General features: G+C 40.4%; 1 protein-coding gene across 9 annotated transcripts; it reads right to left on the bottom strand.

Annotated features, from left to right (window-relative positions):
* Positions 1 to 6,412: 6,412 nt before the first annotated feature.
* Positions 6,413 to 12,225, bottom strand: LOC114283262 (ubiquitin domain-containing protein DSK2b-like). Of its 9 annotated transcripts, XR_014349179.1 has the most exons (9): positions 12,037 to 12,225; positions 11,844 to 11,941; positions 10,239 to 10,356; positions 9,111 to 9,316; positions 8,954 to 9,030; positions 8,732 to 8,813; positions 8,008 to 8,090; positions 7,432 to 7,547; positions 6,413 to 6,871 (listed from the first exon to the last, which is right to left on the bottom strand). XR_014349179.1 is itself a non-coding variant. In XM_082902696.1 (7 exons), exons 4-7 carry the CDS (start codon positions 10,342 to 10,344, stop codon positions 8,804 to 8,806), a joined length of 399 nt encoding a protein of 132 aa, XP_082758822.1. In that variant the 5' UTR covers positions 10,345 to 10,356; positions 10,902 to 11,035; positions 11,844 to 11,941; positions 12,037 to 12,225; the 3' UTR covers positions 8,732 to 8,803. The 9 variants fall into 9 exon arrangements, 7 of the variants coding, with proteins under 7 accessions (XP_082758822.1, XP_082758818.1, XP_082758817.1 ...); XR_014349180.1 differs by lacking the exons at positions 6,413 to 6,871; positions 7,432 to 7,547 and adding exons at positions 9,554 to 9,938; positions 10,902 to 11,035 and having other exon boundaries at positions 8,023 to 8,090; positions 8,732 to 9,025; XM_082902696.1 differs by lacking the exons at positions 6,413 to 6,871; positions 7,432 to 7,547; positions 8,008 to 8,090 and adding an exon at positions 10,902 to 11,035.
* Positions 12,226 to 14,775: the final 2,550 nt, after the last annotated feature.

Below are 14,775 nucleotides of genomic sequence, written 5' to 3'. Positions count from 1 at the left end.
GGCAGCGCTCAGTTTACTCCAGATATGGTGGATGGCATGCACTGTTTTGAGCATTTGCAAATGCTAGCTTTTGTGCTTTCTGACTTAGGTATTGGGTCAGTCTTGTTGTTTTGTTTTTGAGTCTGTCTTTTGTTTTGAGCCAGTCTCTTTTGTTTTGAGTTTGTCTTGTTGTATCGAGTTAGTCCTGTTGTATAGGAGTTGGGTGATCCCGGGGGTGTTACCTCGGGCATCACCATTTTGTTTTGTGTTTGTCTTTTCGTTTTGTTTTGAGTCTGTTTCTGCCAGGGAGCCAATTGTACCAACAGATTTTGAATGAAACAGCAGTGATTTCCACACTCTCATATTTGTTTCCGCCAGGGAGCCAGTTGTACCAACAGATTTTGAATGAAACGGCAGTACATTCCACCTGCTCTCTCATGCCTTGAAGTCATTGTAATAACCTGAGTTTTTCAAAACCTTTTGAACGCTGCGGTGAAAACAAAGAGGAAGGAATTCCTCGGGATTTGCAAAAATTTGATCAAACTGAGAGAAAGAGAGGCGTGCTAAGCCCTTAATGAATGAAATCATGCTTGTTAGCGTGAGTACTGAGAAGGACCCTGGCTTGATCCAGACTGGTTTCACACTATCTTCAGCGCGAGCGATTTGTCGCTTTCTTAAAAACTTTCAAAAACAAAATGTTTTGCGCGGTTCTGCGAAGACTTGTGTGGAATCGCTCTTGCGATTGTGCAGCTTAGGATCGCTCTCAGCCTCGAGACTTGAGCCCTTGCTTTCAAACTTGGACCTTGGATTCAGAGTGTTCAACGGTCAACCGTGATATGAGGCCTGTGTGGCCATATTTGAAGCAGCCCTCGAACAAGAGGCACCCAAAGTCAGGTCAAGAAGATCAGATCTCATCAGAAGAAGCTTACAAAGCAAAACAGCAGCCATTCTCCTAGATTCAGATGACTTCAGGATCTCAAAACCATTTGACATGGACAAAGCTACACTTTTACCCTTGAGAGGCTCGCTGGGCCGAAAAACCGGAAGGGCGACCCAGGCAAAAGTTAGAGCAAGAGAAAAATACAAAAAAAGAAACAAAAAACGCAAAAGAAAAAAAAAAGGAAAACAAAAAAAAGAAAAATGAAGGAAAATGCAAAGAAAAGAACAAAAGAAAAGAACAAAAGAAAAGAAAATCAAAACAGAAAAGAAATGAAAAGAAGTGAAAAGAAAGAAAAACAAAGCTCGCAAGGTCGAAAACCCGCAACGGGCGCCTTGGCAAACGTTAGAGCCTAAAAAGGAGAGGTTAATACCCGAGTGTACCTTAACCCCGAACTACGTAAGGCTTGATTCCCATCATTGGGATACGTAGGCAACGTCATTCTGACGTCCAGCCCTAAAACACTTCAAATTCGATCATGTCCATGTAATGGTTCTGATAATCTTTGCCTTCTCTGTATCCAAGAGTTCGGTTGCAATCATCACTTCAAGGACTGATTATAATGCGCCATGGCGCCATTCAGACAAGGGGCAACTTTCCGTTGCCATTCAATGCACCGCGGTGTCATTCAAACAAGGGGCAACTTTCCGTTGCCATTCAATGCGCTGCAGTGCTATCCAAACAAGGGGCAACTTTCCGTTGCCATGCAGTGTCCTTCAGACAAGGGGCAATTTTCCATTGCTATGGATCTGAGATTGTGCATCTCAAGAGTAGGTTCCGTGATCGTTGAGCAGTGGTCGTTCGCAAAAATAGTTTTTGAAAATTTTTACTAAGATTGACTAACCTTTTCGAAAAGTATTCCATTTTCAAAACTGGACCATTTCTTGGACCTAAAAGAGGAAAATTTTCAGTGCTCACAGCCTAACTTGCATGATTTTAAATCAGAAAATTGAACAAGCATGCTAATCTAACTCTCATTTCGGTCAAAATTTTTTAGGAGAAAACTAAAACAAAAAATGGTCGAAATAATGAACTAGGGGCACAGTTGAGTCAGGTGTTCTGTCTTTTCCCCTTTGTCAAAATATCTGCCAGAAAGGGCACTCTACTTGTCGGAAAGGGCACCGTACTCACCAGAAAAGGGCACAACAAAGGGCAGAAAGCTCTCACCTCCTCCAAGCAACGAGGTATCAAGCAAAGTGCGAAGCACGAACTAGAATGGGGCAATATATTCCACTCCATCATCTGGACAGATCTTATCACGTCCAAACTCCCCAGCAAGGCATCATCAACTGATGTTAGCTACAGATTTGCTACACACCCAGTTGTAGCGCAACCTTTCCGCGGGAGGAATTCACTAGCTGTGAGTGGAAGAAAGAGAATCTAGCAGAATGCTAGGGGCACGAGCCCATAATTTGCTGTTTATCCATCAACCACCTAGGGGAGGGATGAAAAATGAGAGATTGAAGAATAGAGAGATGTGCGATGAGAGGAAAAGTGAGAAGAGGGCTTTTTTTCAGAAAAACAGAGCTTGAGGGCCGAGTGATGTGAGAACCACAAATGAGAAAGGGTGGGAAATAATACCCGGAGAAACTGGCTCCCCGTGCACTAAGGGGTCTCTCGCTTTGTAACACGTCTGAGTGTTGTGTCTTTTGTTTTGTCTCGATTCTTGCTTTGAGTCAGTCCGAGTGTGTCTCGATGTGTTTCGGTTATTTACCTTTTTGTTTTCCATTATTGAGTCTTTTTTTTTTTTTTCGCTGTGTTCAGTTGTAGGCTCAATACTCAGTCGAGAACTCATTCCTCAATTTCAAAACAATCATCTTGTGCTCAGAGTGCTGTGCCATTCTCCACATTTGTGCAAAACAGGATTTGTTCTTTCGTAAAATTGCAGGGTCCACCCCCAATAAGTATGAACAGTAAAACAAGGACCTATCTGAAGCTATATGAGTTCCGGACTGCAAAGCAAAAGAAAATAGAGAAAATTTTGAGCATCTAAGTGTGTTTCACCTTCAGAAAATTTTGAGATTGCATTCCATATGTACCTCTTCAGGCCTTGTCAGTGCTCTGAAGAATGAGTGTGCCTCTACTCCAAGCTTAAGCATGCTTCAAGTCAGAATGGCAATTAAAGCAGCAGCAGCAGATGTTATCTCTCGCCAATATGAACAGGGTGGGCCCTTTTTGAGCTGAGTGTGTTGGAAAGTCCTCTAAGAGGTAAATCAGAGGCACCAGGGTACATATTTGATGCTCCTCTACTACATAGAATGTGAACTTTCATATACACTGTTGTTGCATGCGTGCCGCGCATCGTTATGATTCATGCACAGAATATGCTTGCTTTCAATATTGCATAGAATGTGCTTCCATACTTGCATAGAAGATGCATTTTATCGTGCTTTCTTGTGCTTTTTATCTCACTCGCACTGTCTTGTGCACTTACACTTTGTGTCTCACTTGCACTGTCTTGTGTATCTTGTGGTTGTATCTAAATCGCACTGTTTTGTGCATTTCAAATCACTCGCGCTGTTTAGCGTATCGCGTTGTTTTGTGCATTTCAAATCACTCGCGCTGTTTAGCGTATTGCGCTGTTTTGTGCATTTCAAATCACTCGCACTGTTTAGCGTATTGCGCTGTTTTGTGTATTTCAAATCACTCGCGCTATTTAGCGTATCGCGCTGTTTTGTGCATTTCAAATCACTCGCGCTGTTTAGCGTATCGCGCTGTTTTGTGCATTTCAAATCACTCACGCTGTTTAGCGTATCGCACTATTTTGTACATTTCAAATCACTCGCGCTGTTTAGCGCATCGCACTATTTTGTGCACCTTACTTACCTTTTGCATGCATTCCATCGCGCTATCTTGCGCATCTCACCTGTACTTGTTAGTGCATTGTATCGCACTGTTTTGTGCATTCACCTTGCTCGTACTGTTTTGTACACCTTTTGCATCGCACTATTTTGTGCATCTGTTTAGCACTGTTTTGTGCATTCACTCTGCATCGCACTGTCTTGTGCACTCCCCGGTCTAGGAGACCTTAAATCCTCCGGTCTGCGGAGACCTTAAATCCTGCATCTTTATTCGCACTATCTTGTGCACTCCTGGTCTGGGAGACCTTAAATCCTCTAAAGGTGTAATTCCTTTGGTGTTTGTCGTGCCCGAACGACTTCCGGTGATCCGGTATAGCCACCTGCCTGTGTTTGAAGTGAGTTCCTAGGAGACCAACTGCGACGGTGGAAACTAGAGTTCGAATGGCTGATGCCTAGAACGTAAAGGTTCGGGATTTCTGTGACTAAAGTCTGGTTTAAATACCCAGAGGCGTGTCCTCGGCTTGAAATCTGTATGGAAGCCCCATAGGTTGAGATAGCGTGTATGCACCTCAATTCTGGATACTGAACCAACCTAGTCTGTCACCTCGTTGGAGAATAGGGAAAGCTGCGACCATGGTCAGGGAGAAAAGTAGTACCTGCAGTTCAACCAAGAAGAAGTGAAAGATCCCCAGCAGCATGAGGTAAGTCATTGCCAATTGCCCCTGTAAGGTGCCTTTACCTCTTAGTCATTACATTGCATTTTAGCCACTACATTACAGTGCATTGCATGAATCCCCAACTTTCAAAACCAGCTTCGCGTAGCGTATAAGTCCAACTTTCAAAACCGGCTTCGCGTAGCGTATAAGTCCACTCTTCAAACCGGCTTCGCGTAGCGTATAAGTCCAACTTTCAAAACCGGCTTCGCGTAGCGTATAAGTCCAACTTTCAAAACCGGCCTCGCGTAGCGTATAAGTCCAATCTTCAAAATCTGCTTGCATATCATTTGCATTTCGCCCCTGCCTGCGGGCACATCTTTGTCTATCTTGTCTGCTTTGTCTAAGTCTTCGGCCTTGTCAAAAATGGGTCGTCTCTGGGCTTTGACATTCACTCCCGTCACTTATGACTTCCGAGTTCTGTCAAAGAGGGGCAACTGTAGGCACCCCATTTTTGACCGACCTTAAGACTCAGACGTCACCGATTGAGCGCTTGGTGATATTGCATAATGTGCTCGTTCAGAAGTTTTAGAGTCGCGGCCGTGAGCCCTGCCTCCAGACTTCCGAACCCTCTTCTGTGCCTTGTCTCGGTTTGCGAACCAGACTCGGTTTTCTCTGTTTCTTTTCCTGAGGGGAGGGAGAGGTCCCGTAGACCATCTCTCAATGTCCGTAGGCTACATTTGGTGGCCGTAGGCCATTTTTCCCATTTCGGAGTCCGGTTTCCGGTTTTCGGAGCCGTCAGGCCGTGTGCCTCGGTTCGGGACCGCTTAACCATCTCCTATTGCTCTAATTTTTGGCATACTTCCTATTTGCTCCCTTTTGAGGGACACTGGGGGCTGAGAAGCCCACTTCGTGGCCGAATGCCACTTTCGGTGCTTAACAGCCCATTTTCGGGACCCCGAACTGCGTGTTTTGCTCCCCGAGCATTCGTTTTGCAACGGTTTTCGTTCATTTTTGGCAGGTACCTCTGTTTTATCACCGGAGAGGTCACTGAAGAGTGGGAGGCCAGCAATTGTTGCAGCAACCAGTTATACATCCTCCGACGCCCTCCGGCGCCCCTTTTTCGCACTTTCGGGCTAATGTTGAACACCTTGGGCCCATTTTCTCGAACTTTGAACCACATATTTGTGATGTACACACATGAGAGGACCCTAAAAGTTCATGGCCGGCCATTAATTCAACTTGACCCTTTTGACCCCCTCCTTCCGGGCTAATGTTGAACCCCTTGGACCCTTTTTCTTGAACTTTGAACCACATATTTGTGATGTACACACATGAGAGGACCCTAAAAGTTCATGGCCGGCCATTAATTCAACTTGACCCTTTTGACCCCCTCCTTCCGGGCTAATGTTGAACCCCTTGGACCCACTTTCTTGGACTTTTAACCACAGGGTTGTGTTGTACACAGATAGGAGGACCCCACCAGTTGGTGGCCGGCCAGAAAATCTGATTGACCTTTTTGACCCCTAGCCGGCCGGCTAGGGGGTGTGGCCGGCCGGCCACCTACAGCAAAAGTACCAGGCCGGCCGAGCTCCTTGCACTGTTCCCTTTACAGCTGTGGGGCTTTATCCCCCAGAAAAGATCTTTATCCGGGGGATATTTTGTGGGGGAAAGTTACTCTCCTTTTCCCCCACCTTTACACCCCCTTTTTGGCCTATATAGCAAGCAAGATATATCCTTTGTTGGGGTTAGAAAAATTCTCCTTCAAGCCTCCATACACAACTCACTACTAAAAAAAATACTTTTTGCGACCGTTACAAACCGTCGCAAATAATAAAAATACAGTCGCAAAAAACTTTTTGCGACGGCCCATGCGACGGCAAATGGGGGTCGCAAATGTGGGGGTGGCAAATACTTTTTGCGACCGCAAAACAGCAGTCGCAAATTATTTGCGACCACCTAACCTACTCATAGCAACTGATGTTTTGCCGTCGCAAAAAAAGAAAAAAAAAATTACCTACAATGTATTAGCGACTATCTTATTACCGTCGCAAATAGTTTTCAATGACATTTATAAATAGTGCATCGTTATGATTTATGATCCTTCAGAAAATCTGCCTACATTCAACAAATTAAATCCAAGTGAATTCTATCAACAAGAAACTAAAAAATAAACTCAATCAAGGAATTTCTAATTTTTTTTGTCATTTCTTGTGCTTGAAACTCTTAATGTTCTTCAGAGCTATTCAACTGGGCTAGGGGAAAAAAAAAAGTGTCAAGCTTCTCGATCACTATCTTTCCATGCATCATTATCTACTGGATCATTTGACTGATATAATAACCGCAGAAGTTGCCCCATTTCCAACTTCTCGGTCTTGAAGCTCAACCAAATGGATGCTTTATTATTCCACCTTTGCAGCAGGATGCTCAACATCTAACATCTTGAGTATTATAGCACCATCATTAGTAATTATTACATCACCAATATCATCAACTAGCATCTGAAACACAAAATTGACAGATGAAGTGTCAATCTTCATATATTTCATTTCATCAATTTGACCAAAAAAATAAAAACCTGAAAAATGTTACATTAATAACAAATTAATGGTCATGTGACGCCTAAAATTTCCATATTAACGCAAGGGAATATACTCTTTACTAAAATACCAAGTTACCCCACCAGCTAGTGAGATGGATAATAAAGCAAAAATGTTAAAAGATGCGTACTAGGCGATTAAATTATCCCATTACCATTATGGTGTAGTCTTAATCAATTGCACAAAAGATCTACCTTTTCACTAAACTGACCCAGGGAAAAAATGTTTTAAGACTTTCAAAAACTCATTACCAATACTAGTAAGCTTAAAATATTGAAATTGCTGATCTAATAGTAAAAGTTGAACTAAAATTAAAATTTTAAGGGAGAGATAGAGAGACAGAGAGAGTAACTCCACAAACTGTTAGAATCTGCAAATCCAAATTAGAAATAAATAAAGAAAGAAAGAACATTCAAGCATGCAGCACGTAAAATGGGAAAATCAAAGAAAAGGTACTTCACTTTGAAAGAACAGAATCATGTGTTGGATCGTAAGGATGGTCCTTGGAAGGAATCTCCAAAATTGTTGGAATTGGATTGTTGTAGCTATCTACTAAAAACTTTATCATGTTTGCAACCTGAAGATGAACATTGTTACATTAGACAATGTTTTATCCACAGAATCAAATGACAAATGAAAAATCACACCACCACAAAATCAATGTACTCATTCGTCTCTTACTACCAGACTATAATAATTGTGGAACTTTGTGATTTATATGAATGTTGCAATAAAGGTTTAACTTGAAGTTTAGGAAGCATTAGTAAATTCAGCACCAAACTTCCATTGACTAAAACATTAATGTAACATGCTAACTCTGTGACACGACCCATACTCATTCATCATAAACTTTTAATATTTTTTTTCATTCACATGATAGAATTTAAATAAAGAAGAAAAAGAAAAAAGAAGCATCTTAGGGTGCTCATGATGCATCTAATAAGGTATAAGCATGCACTATAATCATATGCATAAGTCATACCACAGAAGAGCATTAAAATCAATCAAAAATATGACAGAGAAGAACAAAAACTTACATATTGGCTGATCATCACTATTACAACGTCTTCTCTTGTTGTAAACTCCTTGAATGCTTCTTCAATTTGCTTAACAGTTGTTTCTAAGCCATAATAAAAGAACATTTATAAGCCAAAATAAGAATATCCAAAAATTCAATTGAATTGAAATTAACTCGGGGGAAATGACAGATTCTAATTCCATAACTAAGGATACAGGCCAAGAACAAAAATTTGGAGTTGTATAACAGCATCTGAAACCCATGTAGTTTCAAGTTCTCTCTCTCTCTCTCTCTCTCTCTCTCTCTCAACAATTTTACAGCAAATTTTGAATCTCCTTAGCTGCTCATTCTGTTGCAGAGAAACAAAATCTACAGCATAAACGACAAGAGTAACTAGTAGGCTTTAATGATTTTATCATAAAATTTAAAGTATGTTGACGATCTAGTCATTTATTGGAGATAGCTTTTCAATTCATGATATGGAAGTTATTTTAGTGAGAACTACTCCCAAAACAACTACCACAGGAAAAAACATCAAAAGCCAGTCACATTATTGCTGACTATATTCTTTCAGATAGCATGGAATGTTCACTCTAGAACTGGAAACAACGGAAGACAAACAATACACAAAAAAAAAAAAAAAAAATGCAACTTCCTTAATATGAAAGAGGTAATCACAGAAATCCAACACAGTAATGCCTGAAACATTAAAATTTCAGAACATTTGGAGCCCAAAAGCATACTTGAGTCCACAATTAGGTAATTCGTCTTTCTCCGCAAATCCACATTGTCTACTCCAGCCAGTAAAAATCCAATTATTGTGTCCTACATCAGATAGATTTAACTCCAATCAGCTCTAGCAATATTGAGCATCACATTAGCAGTCATCTTAAAGACCTTCATAAATATACACCAAGATGTCAGGAACAAGCAAAAACTTATCTGATGATGTTTTAACAACCTACCAAGCCACATGATCAATACTGTTGGGAATTGGAACCCAGCATATTGCTCTGCTGGGGATTGAGACCAAGAATCTAATCTAACAATTGAAAAGCATTAGGGTATAAGAAACTTCACATTCAAATACAAAGCAAATTGCATAACAAAGAAAATTACTACCTGATTCATGTACTGAGGGTTGGAGAGGAGAACTTGCATCATTTGTGATACAGCTGGATTTTGTGCAAACTGACTTAATGAAGCAGTATCCTGCATGGAACCAAACATCTCTGGGAGACCAAGACCACCAAGGCCACCAACTGCCGGCAGCCTAGCATCTCCAGGAAGATTCGATCTTGTAGTGGAGTTTGTTTGAGCACCACCAGCTGCCATATTCACAATAAGTTAACAATATATTAGCAACAATTACATGCAATGGAAGACACAGAAGAGGTAGATGGGGTCCATGGCCCCAAAGTCAAAAACACTTCCCAATCTAACCCCAAAGTCAGTCACCCTGATTCAGGATCAGATATGTATCTAAGAATATATTGTGGATCGTACCAATGATAATCAGCTAGTTCTAGATCACAAAATAATGAAGAAGTTAGGGGAGTTCATACCATTGCAGGTCTCTTCTTCAGACGACCATGGCGATTTATAGAACAAGAAACAGAGCGAAATCGAGAGAGGAATATCGAGAACGAAATCAAGAGAGCGAAATCGACACAGATTTGGGAAATAAGAGTGAAAGGGTATAGGGCAAGTTTTATACGATTTGGTTTTTTTTTTTTTTTTTTTTTCAAGTTAAAGGCACGATTTGGGGTTTATGTTAAATGAGATGTTGATATAAAAGGTGTTTTTTTGCGACGGTCAACCAATCAGTTGCAAAAGAATAGACGCAAAAAGTTATATTTCTAGTAGTGTTAGATGTTTCAGGATGACTGGCCAATGGATTAGAGAGTGATTGTCCTTGATCATACAGCTGGGCCAGAGGCCTGTCAGATGCTATTTACATAAACAACCAAGAGAAAAAAATAAGTTAAGAAGCATTTAGTTAACATGTTGCAACTAAAAACTTTGGTCACTTGAAACATTTTAATGTTTTCAGAATTCAGACCGAGATTATTCTGAAATTGAGAAGAATTGAGATTAAATAAAGGAAAAGGCAAGAACGAATTTGAGAAAATGAAAATGCTTATTGAGAAAGAAATATTCATGTATATGACAAAATAAGAAGAGATGATGGAGTAGGCACAGACTTCCTATTGCCACACATAAAAGCACCTTCTCAATTTTAATAACTACCTTGATGTGCAGAATTTTCAACGGTATAAGCAGGTCCTGATGGTGAAGAACTAACCAGGGTCCGCTGGGCTTTTGTCTTTAATGACAGCAACTTTGAACATATCATGGACACATACTCCTTAAAGTAAAAAAGTGAAAAATATTATTTTTGATGAAAACTCAAGCTCAAAATAAATTACTAAGCAGGTCCTTAGCAAGGATTTTTGTACTAACATAGCACAAATGAGAAAATGATCTACAACCAGAAAGACAGAGAGCACATGCTGTATTTTATGGCATACAATCTTTGCAAGCAGAAAACAAGGTCATTAATAAGCATACCTTACATGTGAGTGATATGATAAATTGTGGGAAAACAAATAAAAAGGAAAGCATGAACAATGCATAAATTCATGAGAAGGTAGACAGTAAATTCCCATCAAGTATAGAGAGCTAGTCAAAAAAAATTTCAGAGCGTGACATGTGATGTGGCTATTCAGCAATATAAACAAGGGTTAGTTACACTATAACCCCTATGCTTAATCTAAAAACATATTAACCCATGACATTTAAAAATGTACACAACCTTGGAGTGCAAAATTGGAAAATTCCATCAAAATTGGCAAATACACGAGCGGGATTGAATGTGTATGATAAATTTAGAGTGTTCAATGACAATTTTACCCCATATTTTTTTCTTTACTTTTCTCTTTCCTCCTCCCCCTTCTTCCTCACGCTGCAACCAGCAGCAATCTCACTCACCAATTCAATTGTCTTCTCTTCTTTCTGACTCTTTATTTTTCTTATCTCTCCTTTACCTGTTGAAGCCCCAACATATCAAGAACAACAAGCAACAACTGTTCGTGAGATGAGACAACCAGCCACTGTATAATGCAATTAAACAACATTCAAGAAGCAGCTTTCACAAACACAAGCTTGTAACAGTTGAAAACTGTTAGAATAGATGCTGCTAATCAAGTAAATTTCACTTTCACATTCCTCAAACTAATTTTTCCAAAACAAACCATGGATCCTCCTAAAAATGCTTGACATCTGAAGCAAATAAATAAATTCCAAAATCAAGAGGGTCCAGCTTAACAGAATCAAAATCAAGTCTAATTCAAATCATTACTAGTACAATAAAACATATAGAAAACACAAAAAAGTAGTATCTGGTATAATTTAATCAATTCTCAACAATCAAACACACAAAGACAGAAGAGAAGTGAAGAATAAATCAAATGGAACAACTCAGAGATCAGGAAAAGAAAGACCGAGAATAGCGATGTCCACAACTAAGTGGATTGTAAGAGGTTCAAAAACTACATGAAATTTATCAAACAATCCAGAGAAATGTTCAGATCAAGTTTAAAAGCCAAAGAAAATCGAGATTTAATAATTAAAAAAATAAAATGAATCTTCAAATCAAAAACCTATTTCCAAATCAGAGTTCGCACCGCATTGATAAAAATAAATTGAATTGGAAAAATTCATGTTGATTTCGAAATCCACTTCCTCTAAACTGATGCTGATCTTCGCGAAAAGCCGAAGAGAATTTGGGAGCTGAGAAAAAGATATAGAGATTATAGAGACAGAGTTAGATTCATACATAAAAAATAGACTTACCGATCATGAATCAATCGAAATCTTCATCAACAGCAGATTGAAATCTTCATCAACGATCGATCAAAATCTTCAAATATTCACCAACAATTGATCGACATCTTCAAATGAACAATAAAATTGAGAGTGGTGAGTTGAAAGAGAGAGTAGAGCGAGAGAGAGCGAAGAGTGAGATTTTGAGAGAGAGAGTTCATACCGATTTGGGAAATAAGAGTTGATGCATACACGATTTGGGGATAGGGCAAGTTATACCCGATATGGATGATTTTTTTTTTTAAAAGAGACAACTGCGTGTTAATTAGAACGGGATTAGGATATAAAAATATTTTTTGCGACGGTTAAACAATCGGTCGTAAAAAAATAGACGCAAAAGACCACATTTCTAGTAGTGACTCCATCTTCATCCTTCTCAATTCTTTGAAAAACCTTAAGTCCTTAAGCACCATTCCTTCTACACCACCAAGCTCTACCACCACCACCTCATTTCCAGCAACAAGGAAGGTTTCTCAAAGACAAAAGAAGCTGCAAATCCATCCAAGAAGCAACAAAAGTTTAAGTCTTCAAGGGTGAGTGATACTTTTCCCCTTTTGACCCTTTTTCTTGATTCATTTGTAAGCCTCACTTGCTTTTTGTTTCAAGCTCCGGCCCCAACTGAAAAGGACCCTCTTTTGAGCTCATCTTCACTCTTCATTAAGGGCTCAACCCTGTTTGAGCCCTCCATGACACACTTGCTTCATTGATCCTCTTGTATGTCATAGTTTTGCATGCTATTTTTTACCCATGAAAAATCTGTTTTCGAGCATGTTTTAAACTGATATTAGGCTTATTTTGAGCCCCTCTTCAACATTGAAGAAGGGCTCAACACCATTTGGGGTTTCCTTGTTGTACCTACCTTTATACTCCTCTTTTCTTCCCCATTCTTGCATGCAATGGCAGCCTACCATGCTTTTGTTTTTGGCCATTTTACAGTTCTGAAAAAGTTCTTATTTTGGTCCATACTTCATGTTTCATTTAGATTCTTTCATGGTTTGGGGCTTCCATAGGTCACTTCATGTTATATCTCTCTTTTATTCCCCATTCTTGCATGTTTAGTTAGCCTACCATGCTTTTGTTTTTGGCCATTTTACAGTTCTGGAAAAGTGCTTATTTTGGTCCATTCTACATATTTTATTAAGGGCCTTCGGCTTTTTGGTGATTATTTTGCATACCTCATGTTATAGCCACTTTTGAGCCTTATTTTGCATCACATTTCTATCATGTTTGTATACTGATTTTGAGGCTGCCATATACTGTAAATATTCATATTTTTGGTCCCTCTTCAATGTTGTAGAAGGAAATTTTTCAGTTTGGGTTTTGCTTATATCACTTGCTTCATTACCCCTCTTTTGGCCCCTATTCTTGCATGCTATTTTTTACCATACCTATGCTTGCTGTTTGGCCATGTTTATAACTGCGAAAGTGCATTTTTTGGGGCTGTCTAGCTTCTGCCTTTGCATTGCATGTCCATATTGTGCATGTTTGGCATAGCTATAGGTCATTTCGGGTGCCTAAATTCGCATTTGGGGACAATTCCTTGCATTTCATGTCATTTCGCCTCATTTCGGGACTGTTTTCCCCCATATTTTACTGCTTAAATTCCATCAGAATGATTGCATGCTATTTCCATGTCATTTCATCGCATTCCGTCATCGCCTCGGTTCGCGTGCCCGTGTGCACGTATTTCGAGGGGCCCCATTTTCATTCACCGGCATCCCATGTGAGTGTGGCTGAGGCTCACTCATGTTGGTATAAGTCCATATCATGTTTTCATGTCATTTCATCGCATTCCGTCACTGCCTCGGTTTGCGTGCCCGTGTGCACGCATTTCGAGGCATCCCATTTTTTATTCGCCGGCATCCTATGTGAGTGTGGCTGAGGCTCACTCATGTTGGTATAAGCCCACATCATGTTTCCATATCATTGCATCACATTTTATCATTGCCTCGATTTGCGTGCCCCGTGTGCACGCATTTCGAGGCGCCTCATTTTCATAGCATTTTGCCATCGCCTAGGTTTGCGTGCCCGCGTGCACGTATTTCGAGGCATCTCATTGTCATTGCATTGCGTATGCCATCGCCTCGGTTTGCGTGCCCGCGTGCACGTATTTCAAGGCATCTCATTGTCATTGCATTGCGTATGCCATCGCCTCGGTTTGCGTGCCCGTGTGCACGTATTTCAAGGCATCTCATCTTCATTGCATTCTTGCATTTTCTCGGTTTGCGTGCCCGTGTGCACGCACTTCGAGGCATCTCATTTTCATAGCATAGTGCATACTAGGTTGTATCTTAGATTGCATTATGTCATTTTCTCGGTTTATGTGCCCGTGTGCACGCACTTCGAGGTATCTCATTTTCATACTAGGTTGTATCTTAGATTGCATTCTGTCATTTTCTCGGTTTGCGTGCCCGTGTGCACGCACTTCGAGGCATCTCATTTTCATAGCATAGTGCATACTAGGTTGTATCTTAGATCACATTCTGTCATTTTCTCGATTTGCGTAGCCGTGTGCACGCATGTCGAGGCATCTCATTTTCATAGCATTGTGCGTGCTAGGCTGTATCTTAGTTGCATTTCATGCATATCATGCATATTGCATCGTGTCCGGAATAGGAGTTAGCCCGGGCACGAGAAACGAGGTACATTTCGTACTCCGAGTGACGGAATGTGTCTCAATTCCCCAGTCACCGACACTCCGGATTATCCATGATGGAGTTAGGTTTTAGCTGTAGTTTCATGTGCATTCATCCTATATTGAGTTGTGCATTTCGACTCCTCGGCCATCATGCCTCGGTATGCGTGATTGGTGGCACGAGGATCGAGACATGCATATATTTGTGCAAATACATTGCTATGCCCCTTTCCTGCTCTCTGTTGCAGCAAAACGAAGAATCAGCAA

This window comes from Camellia sinensis, chromosome 13, assembly GCF_055761805.1.
Source record: "Camellia sinensis isolate YWXY chromosome 13, ASM5576180v1, whole genome shotgun sequence".
NCBI classification, from domain to species: domain Eukaryota; kingdom Viridiplantae; phylum Streptophyta; class Magnoliopsida; order Ericales; family Theaceae; genus Camellia; species Camellia sinensis.
This window is presented reverse-complemented; position numbering and strand designations above follow the sequence as displayed.